The 10,134-nt window shown below is 42.4% G+C and overlaps 1 protein-coding gene across 2 annotated transcripts in view; it reads left to right on the top strand.

Annotated features, from left to right (window-relative positions):
* Positions 1-3,942: 3,942 nt before the first annotated feature.
* Positions 3,943-10,134, top strand: part of Grid2 (glutamate ionotropic receptor delta type subunit 2) — a 1,595,433-nt gene continuing 1,589,241 nt past the window's right edge. The window contains exon 1 of one of the 2 annotated variants that reach the window (XM_008844623.2): positions 3,943-4,895. In XM_008844623.2, coding sequence (XP_008842845.1) covers positions 4,808-4,895 — 88 coding nt within the window. In that variant the 5' untranslated portion in view covers positions 3,943-4,807. The remainder of the gene's footprint in view (positions 4,896-10,134) is intronic. The other variant, XM_008844624.2, reaches the window with a different exon arrangement.

Genomic DNA, 10,134 nt, shown 5'->3' with positions numbered 1-10,134 from the left:
TTTTTCAGGTATAACTTTATTGCCATTTGTCACAACTATTTGCATCTTTCTAGATGGTCAGCCACTTCCCTTTGCATTTCTTCTTACACTTATGGTAAAGTTGCAATATACTTAGACTTTTCCATGTAGCTACCTACATTTTTAATGTTAATAGTATTAGTATATGGAATTAAAATAATTATCTAAGTATATTAGAGGTCTTTGTTTTTTTGTGGTTTTATTTGAAAGCTAACCATGTTTCAAGTTTGAAGCAAGCCCTTATAAACATCAACTTTTATACTTAAAACACTTGGGGCACTTAAATATTATTAAAGGTATTAAAAATGATGATTGTAGGTTAAATCAATACCATTTTAACAGCAAGCAGATCATTTTTAAAATTTAGGTATTGGAATTATGGAAAGGGAGTCTTTTTGAAACAGGGTCTTCCTGTAATCCCAGCTGACCTGTGACTTGCTCTGTAGACCGGAGTGGCCTGGATCCCACAGATTCATCTGCCTCTGCCTCTCAAGTGCTGAGATTAAAGGCATGGGGCACCATTCCTGGAAGGCACTGAATTTCTTAACACATTTTCAAGTAACAATGGAAGACAGATTTCTTCCGAGGATTGCGCTGGCCTTGCTTTCTCTCTGCATTTTGTGCGTGAAGCAACCCGATAGGCTCTCACCCAGCAATACAATTAATATTTCTCTGAAATTCTGCTTTCTATGAAAAAATATGTATTATGCCTTATAGCTTATATAGCTGCTCCTGCAATCTCCCACTTCTCTAAGTCGTTGATGTTCAATCACACTACTACAGTGAAGACAGTTTCCAGTTTGGAGTATAAACCCATAAGTTATCATTCACTTATATTATTATTGCAAAGTTAAGCTTCTACTAAAAACAAAAACAAAAACCTTCAGTGAATGAAGGTTATTTTCACATGGGCTGAATCTGAGCACAGTAGGTCAGATGCATCCACTGATACACATGATAATGCTTGAATTACAGTGAAGCTGGGCTAATGAAACAGAAACTCTCATTAAAATGTTTATTTAGAAAACACCAAAATTAGGCTTCGTGGTGTAGGACCAAAATCCTCCCTACTCGGGGTTCAGGCATAAGGAGCACAATTTCAAGTATTGTCTGGTCTACAGAGTAAGTTCGAGGCTAGCCTGGGCAAATTAATGAGACCCTGTCTTAAAAGTAAAAGGAGAAAATGTAGCTAAATGATAGAGACATTTCCTAGCCTGAGCCTAATGTGTAAAACTCCAAGTTCAATCTCAGTACAACAATTAACAAATTAATTAATTAATTAATGGAGCCAGCAAATTATATTTTTGAGCCTGATAATTAAATTCTAATTTACACATAAATATTTTTTCTGGGAAACTATGAAATCATAATCTATCCAATTTACTAATATATATATATGTAGTTAATACTGTTTATTTTGTGAGTACATTCTTATTCATGCAAAACCAATCTGCTGGGGCCTATTGGGCATAGGAATTACTTAGGTACTGTGAAGTTTGCTTTTCCTAAACTGAACATCAGTAAGCCAATGTTATACTTCACTTTTGCAATTACTTTCTTGTTTTACACTTGGAAAACTTTCACTCATGGTTGAACTACTTGGTTTGATTGGCAGGGTTGATCATTATATCTTCACGAGTTTTTGTGATATGTCACTCAGATGCCTTTAAATGTCTAAGTATTGGAATGGTGGTTCTGAACTATGGTTACATGTTAGGTTTACCTACAGAAATTTGAAGTATGCAGCTTATAGACTCAGTCCCAAGCATTGGAGTTCCAGGTTTAATTAGAGTGAAATAATCCCTTTGCCAAGGATCCCAGGTTATGATTGAAAACTATTAAACTGGAGGATTGAGGACTATTAAAATGTCTTCTTTATAGTACTGAAAAGATGTTTCTAAGAGGGGAGATTTATGAATGTGATTATACTTAGCTGTCTCCAAGAATAATGCTTTTTAAGATGTGATTGATCCAATTGTTATTTTGTAGTTCTACATACCTCTCTGATTCAAGTTATTCTATTGTTCTTTCCATAGTATTTTTAATTAAAGATTTTTTAATGTATATTTAAATGAATTTTTGTACATTTCATACAAAATATCTTAATCATCTTTATAGCCCCCCTCCTCCATCCGTGCCCTCCATAGCAGCCTCCCCAATGAATTTCATGCATGTTGTCATATATGTTAAGTCCTATCTGGTCAAACATCTGCATCCAGATGTCCCTCAGTGCAAGTTCATCACTGGAGTCTGGTCAGCCTATCTAGAGTCACTTGGCTATTTCACAATTTTTCCTGATAGAATACACAGTGAGTCATCAGCTTTTAAAATGCCCCAGTATGCTGTGCAGAGATACTTCCATTTTTAAGATTCATAATCTATACCAACAAAGTATAATTCATGCAAGTGCATCAGAATGCTTTGAACAGGGAAATGACATCAATAACAACATGAATACAATCAATACTGAGTCCATGTGTACTCTGGGGGGAAAATGAAGAAATGATGAAAACTGACTGAAAAATACAGAGTCAGAGATGGTTTCTTGGAAGTACTGGTTTGTTCTTGATTCATTCAGCAAATGGGGCTCTCTGCAAAAGACTGTACGGAAAAAAGTGTACAAGTCCTGGATATCCCTGAAGACGCTGATGAACTAATTCCAAGGTAGTTCTTTCTGTGTGATGAACACATAGAAGACAGATGGGTTTACTCCACATTAAAGCACACTGCATCATGGGTGAGAGAAATCTGCCCTGGAGGGGGTGAAGGAGAGTCACTGAAAAGATGAACTTATGCAATTCAAGAGGAATTGTGAACCTGGAGTAGCAATAGGATAGCAGGACATTTTCTGGAATATCCAGAGAGGAAATGTACAAGATAGTACCTGGCAGAGGTGAGAGCAGACAACTAACTGCGAATAATGAGTCAACTCACCAAGCTAAAGGAAAGAATTCCAGAGCAGTAATAAGAAAAGAGGTTAGCCAATCTTAGAGGTAAAGGTGGGTTCTGACAGCTTTGACATCCATATACACCAAGTAACAACATTCCCAAAGGACTTCAACTGTAATTGAAACAGTATTAGAGCTGTTAATACCTGACCTCAGTTAGACACTTGATTGTATTAACAGATCTCCCTTCTGTAGTAAGGTCAGAATGATAAAAGCTAGTCATTAGAAGAACGGAAGTTACAATGATCGGAAATAAGCTTGCACAAAATCTCTTCACTGGAGGCTAGGAGCCTGTCACTCACAGCTTCCCAGTGCAGACCAGGAACTTCCCATGTGACTTATCTACACAGGTGATTAAGTTAATGCAATATTTTGACCACTGAGGCATTTATATTTGCTTTATTCATTATATATAATGTAATATATATTAGATTTAGATTTCAAGAACTCTTTTTTTGATAAAGGAGTTTTATCCACAGACAGGATTTCAGAATTCTTTCTCTATCCTGATTGCCTTAAAAAACACCAGAGACCAGAAAAAAAAAAATCACTGTTTAAAAGGTAATTAGCACACCCCCTGCTTTTTATAACTTTATAATTGAAATCTCATTAAAAGCTTTCTAGGTCTCTATTTCCCTAAGTGACCAGGTGTCCCCAATTTGTTCTCAGCCAATGTTTCTAATTCAGGCAAAGACTAGAAAAAGTGGAGTACCTGTTGGAGGGTAGCAAGGTTAAATAAGTGGGGTGGCTTTTTTAGGCTGCTTTTAACCTTGTAAAAGAAAAGAAAAAAGAAAAAAGAGAGGAAAAACCAAGAGGGAAAAACAAGGGTCCATCGCCTTTTCTCTCACAGCCCTGCCTTTCTCAGTCCTGGTTGAAGATTCCGAGGGAAATGAGAGCACTATTTTGTTTCTCCCTTGTATTGCAGATAGGGGGAGGAGGTGGTTATTAGAGAGAAGCTCTTCCTCTCGGTTTCCCCCTCTCCGCCTGACAGCACCGCTCTCTCGCGGACTCGCTGCTTCTCCTAGGTGATCCATTTCTAGGCAACGTGAAGCTGCTCCCGAAGCTGCCAGGCTCGCTCCTCGCTTCCTGCATCCCGCCAGGCGAACGTTGCGGAGCATCCTGCAGCCCGCGCGGCGTCTTCCCTCCGCCGGCCAGGCCCGCTGCTCGCGCCTGGCGCAACTCCCCCGCCACCGCGCCGCGACTAGCCCAGCGCCTCCTCTCCAGCCCTGCGCTCGCCGCGCGCAGAAGGGATTTTCTCTGCATCACTATCTGCATTACCTTGAAGTTCACTTTTCCTGCCCCTCAGGGAGTGGGCCTTCCCCCTCCCTGCTGGAATCTGGCCGCCCCGCTTGGAACCTCATCTTCCCTGGCACTTAGACCCTGGCAGCGAGGCGCCGCGACCGTGTGGCCCCGGGCGTAGGGGCTGGGCGGCAGGAGGCCGGGGGCGCGTCCGGCGCGGGGGTGCTCCAGTCGCGGAGCTGAGACCCCCACCGGGGCCCCCGCGCGGACACGGCCACCGGCGGAGCGCCCAGCCTCGCCCCCTGCCCGGGAGCAGCCGAGGCTGGATGCATTTTTAAAAAGCCAAACTGCAAACAACTCTGGCGATGCCAAAATTCCTCTCTAAGTGACAAGGCTCTGGAAGGAGGTTTCCTCGGGTTAGGATCGCTCTGCCACCGCCTCTGCCTCCTCGGCGACCAGAACAGCCTTCGCCAGGGCAAGAGGAATTTGGAAATAAGGGGGAAGCTGCGCGCAACTCTATCGTGAGCTCAAACTCTTGGACTGGTTAAAGCAAATCTACATATCGGAAGCGAAGCCATCGTCGAAGAGGACCGGATAGGAGGATGGAAGTTTTCCCTTTGCTCCTGCTTCTGTTCATCTGGTGGTCTCGAACCTGGGACCTGGCTGCAGCGGATTCGATCATTCACATCGGTAAGAGAGGGCTGCACTGCCCCAGGCGACTTTCCCTAGCGTGTCCTCCGCAGTCTTCGCTGTCCCCCCTGCGCCTCCGGGCGGCTACAGCAGGCGACCAGGTCGCGGCCCCTCTGCCGGGCGCGCACAGGCTCGACTTCCCCGGCTGTGGCTGGAGCCCCGCGGCGCGAGAATGGGGACGGCGGGGAGTGTGGCCCAGGAGCACGAGAGTGCGGGGACGCGGAGTGCAGGGGAAGGAACTTTAATTGACTCTTCCTTCCCGGTTTTCCCGGATGTGCATTTGAGCCATTCTTTAAATGATATTTGGGGGAGTCTGGCGGAATCACCGCAGGCAGAGCGCGGGGCTGGGGTTGGGGCGCTCCCGGGGCGCGAACAGGTGGTTCTGTAACGTGAGCAGTCGAGTCCGCCGCAGCCACAGTAAGCCCGGCGTGCGTGCAGCCCCTAGGTCCGCTGCGGGCCTCGCGTCGCCTGCTGGGTGGCAAGAGCGGATGGCGGTGTGCAGCTGCAGCCGGGTCGGGGCGCAGGAGACTCAGGAGCCCGCGCAGGCCGCTCCCGTGGGCCTTGGGGACGCCGCTCACAGCCCACGCCGGGGCAGTAGGAGACGCGGGAGCCGGGCAGCTCGGGCTCCAAGGGGCCGCGCGGGTCGCCGGGCTCGTGGCCCCACCTATTGGCGAGCGGGCCACGCGGCGGGGGCGGCGGGGCTCACGTCATTATCATGCATGGTGCTCCAGCTCTAGGTCCAACTCTTGTCACTTGCTAATACGTGAGAAGAGAGGGGAGACCGACTTTCGCAGCCCTTTCTGCATTAATGTGATGGTTTCCTTTTCGGAAACTCGCATCCCTGGTTTGCAAGCAAGGTTTGTTTGCTGGGTTGCAGTGACACCCCTCTGGGGGAATTTTTCTGGGCACAGGACTTTTATCAGTCCACACGGTTTCCTGTTCAGAAAATCGAGGCGACAGATGGGTCACAGCTTCTCTGTCTCCTGCCCTTCCGCCACGCAACACACACACACACACACACACACACACGCGCGCGCGCACACACACACACACACACACACACACACGTGTACACGACTGGTAGGTGAGCCAGCTGCAGGTGGCAGATCTGCCCAAGCAAGGGGCTTCTGTCGGGTGTGCTTGGACAGACCCACAGCTCCAGGAGGCTCCCTCTCTTGGTTTCATAGGCTGTCTTCGTAAACATGTCTGCCATCGTCTATCATTTACATCCATGGAACTGTATGACTGTGGGATAATGAGGTCAGGATTCAGGCAGCCTTGCACTTGTGCATTAAGTAAATTAAGCATTAGATAGCTTGCCTGCTGGATCCCGTGCTGCCTGGAGGCTCACAGTGCCCGTGGGCTCAGAACTTTTCAGGGAGATATTATGATCTCATTGAGGGGTTCAGTAACGCTCTGTTGAGAGTTCAGAAATGAACTGAGTCTTCTGAAAGAAATGACCTGGATTTATCTAGACGAAGATGACCAGAATGGAATTGTGGGGGCATAATCATTGTATCTTTACATTCATTTTATGACTAGATGTTTCTGACTTATGTTTTCTATCCCAGCAGGGGATGGGGCTTATGGATAAATGCTTATTTTATTGCTTATTCTGTGTTGTACATGAAAAATACATTATTTACAAACATCTATAGCTCTTGGTATTCTTTATGAGACGAATACTATTTGGCGATGCTGTGTGGGCATTTGGTTCAAAACAACTGTTGTATTTTTTTCTCATAGTATACTGTTGCCTGTCAGTGTGCCATGGCTTACTTATTTTTAGCTAGATTTTTAAAAAGCTACACAAACTGCATATTTCTCTAGAAATCTCATTGTGTACGTCAACTGTGTATAACCTACTAACAGAAATACTTCCTTCTCAATTAATTTGCCTTGAATGAAATTAGTACATCAGACAAGGGAATTACCTTCTTTTATAGACTACCTAATATCTCAGTGAAGGTAATACAGAGTTTTAAAAGCTTTATACCTTTTATAGCATACTGAAAAGTGTCTCATTTGTGTATACTTTAAAGGTTAAAAGTCACTTTTTCTGCACTGCACTGTTAGCAAAAGTGTGATAAATTAGAAGCTGTTATGTTCATAGTAACATAGTAACATTTTAAAGCAGTCAGTAACACACACTGGATCAGTGTGCTCACTTAGTTGGTTAGGAAAAAAGAATTTTCTTTAGTAGGTGATTGCTTCATTTAAATAATATGAGAAATGTAGCTGAGGACCAGCAAGATGAAAGTGATAGGGCTGTCAGAGAAGAAATACTTCTACTCTAGAGATATAAGGGATAAGCAGAAATGAAAGGTTCGCTCAGCTTCCTAGGATGTGTTCAAGCAGAAAGTGGTTGCAGTATTGCTCAGGCGAACTCGGAAGGGAAAAGTCACAGCTATCACAGCCTTTTGAAGTACCAAACTCATCTGCTATTGAACCATGGTATGTGTATGACAATTCTAACCTTTCTGTTTTGACTTCATACAGGTAGTTTAAAAAGGCAACAGCATTATTTTTAAACTTTGATGTGTTTTATTGAATACATTACCTCTATATAAACACAAGATATAATTCAATGGCTGAACCATATGATAGAAATGAAAATTTATGTATTCTACTCTAAATACATAATATTGTAATTGCCTTGAGTTTCTATGAATCATACTCAGATATTTACCAGTTGCATATATTTATTTGCTAAATATATATGCACTCGCACATATACGTACTATTTCAAAATGAATCTCCTTCATTCAGATCCCCTTTGCCCTGGTGAAAGAAAGGTCTTTTGACATATAAAAACTATGCAAGTTTGAATTATGCTTCCACTTTGAGCCTGTGCATTGATTGAGTAATTTCATCAGACTCACATTACTTGATTGCTTAGAAGTTTCTTAATGATCTGCATGCTGTAGGAAGAACCAGAAAGTCGTGAGTAGAATGGCAATGACATGGTATTTTATGAGGCTATTCAGAAGTCGCTCTGATTTATGTAGCTAGAACGCTCCCAAGTCTTTGCGATTAGCCACACTGACTGCTATTTTCCTCATACATCAGTCGTCCCACACTCTTTACTCCCTCAACACAACAGGAGTTTAGAGTGCTGTTTTAATTAAGCAGGGATTAGGTGGCATTTCCAGTCAACTGCACAGTTAGTGTTTTGCTTCCTATCTAATATGGAGGATCTCACGTTTTAACAGTTTAATATATGCTCATTTCTTTATCTGGTTCCTGTGCTCACAGCTGATTGTAAACTAGCTATCACGTATCTGTACAAGGGAGCATTCAAGTACTGTACTCATCCATATATTATATGCATCACTAGAAGATTTTGGTTGTTATCAGTCATAGTAAAATACCTTATGTCAACAGGGAGTAGAAAAGAAACATTTACTTATGTTTTCTCGTAAATAGATTATATCTTATCCTCTGAGGTGATAATCATCAACTCTGATATTATGAGACGCCTAAGACAATTCACAGAATGCTTTCATCATGAGAATGTGTACTGTATACAACTGGGTTAGGAAAACGTGTCCGCACGTGATAAACAATGACAGACACGGAATGCATCAGTTGCTTTTATATTTGATCTGAGTCTACTTTATCAAATACTAATGTGAAAGCATTCCCAGAAGATATACTATGTCACTTCCCTTAATGTGTCCTTTTCCTTACATTATTTTTACTAATTAGCCAGTTTAAGCCCTGGGAGTCACCAGGGACACTTTGCAGTATATAACTCAATGGGTTTTAAAAATCATTTTGTTACAATGGCTGTTTGTTCCTTAAGTTATACATAAATAGCATAAACTTCTAGAGAATATCAAGGCACATCCTTTACTGTTGCTTTTTTCTGTATGATTAATACAGTTCATTGAAGCACAATTCAGAGGTGAACTAAATTAGACAATGTTGTTATTAATCAAAGACATTGTCCATGACATGACTAATAAACATTGTAACAAAGACCTTTGCTTTCCACTCAAGATGAAATATATATCCACTAAAGATCTCTTATAAATGTTAATTCAAATATGAATTAAAATGAAAGTAATTAACTTTTGACATATCTAAAAATAGATAACAGTTAAGAGTTTCAGAAGCAATGGATGATGAATTTCATTCAATTCTGACCTTTACTACCTATTCTGTAATACTATAAATTTATCTTCATAAATATTATAATTTAAAAATTCTACATTTAAAAAGAAAAATGAGGGGGAACCCAATAGAGGGAGGCTTTTGGAAGCCCTTGTCAAGAAATTCCAATGGACTCTCAGATGAACATTTGAAAATTACCCTGTTCTGACATTTTTCTAGTTCCCTGTCTAGAACTTGTAATGCTAATTACTCTTGTCTTTACTTTTCCTTCACATCTCTTATTCACCTGTCAAAGACTTTCTATTCCCCCTAAATATAAGAGTTATGCAATTTGTAAGTCCTTTAGACAGACCCACTGAAGGGGGTCTATCCAATTGCCTCACCCTGCATCTATCTACTCCAGTTGAGTCACTCTGTGTCCCTGTTCAGCATGGAAGAAGCCAGAGTGATCGGCGTCCCGATTCCCTATCGACAAGTTGGGTAACCTCTTCAGAGGATGGTGTGATAAGAATAGAATAAAAATTGGGTTAGTTTAAGGGAGAGGGGAGGGAAGGGTATACAAGGAACCTGGGCGATAAAGGGAATGAAGGAGCTCAAGAGAGGTAGGACCGTAGGAGAAGGGTATTATTAAGGGAGAAAGGGGGGAAATGGGGGCACCTTAAGTGGGAAAACCATGATGGAGGGGAGAGACAATGTGAGAGAATCATATTACTCCAACAACCTACTGACAAATTATACATAGACAATCAAGAAATATATGTCTAGGTAAGGTTTGTCTGAGAACAATTTGTCTTTGCCCAAGATTTATCTACATGACACACAGTAATTAAAAATACCAGACTGGTGGAACTAACCTTCTTGGGTGTTTAACAGACATACTTTGAAACCTATACTAATTTAGTCAGAGGGACATAAAGGACAGTTTTTGCTCCTTGCCCTCCTAGGTCGACTAGTTCCAGGGGGGCTATGAGCAGCTCCCAAAATATCCTGTAACAGTAGTGAATCACCTGTCCCCTTGATCAAGGAGGCCATGGAGACCCCACCAGATGGACTTCAACCAGTGTCCAGTCTACAAAGAGGAGGGTCAACTCAGAAGAAACATCTCATTCATGCTTCCAAGTGA

Source organism: Nannospalax galili, unplaced genomic scaffold, assembly GCF_000622305.1.
Source record: "Nannospalax galili isolate Female #2095 unplaced genomic scaffold, S.galili_v1.0 scaffold441, whole genome shotgun sequence".
NCBI lineage: Eukaryota > Metazoa > Chordata > Mammalia > Rodentia > Spalacidae > Nannospalax > Nannospalax galili.
The sequence above is the reverse complement of the archived record's forward strand: the minus strand, read 5'-3'. Positions and strand labels throughout refer to the sequence as shown.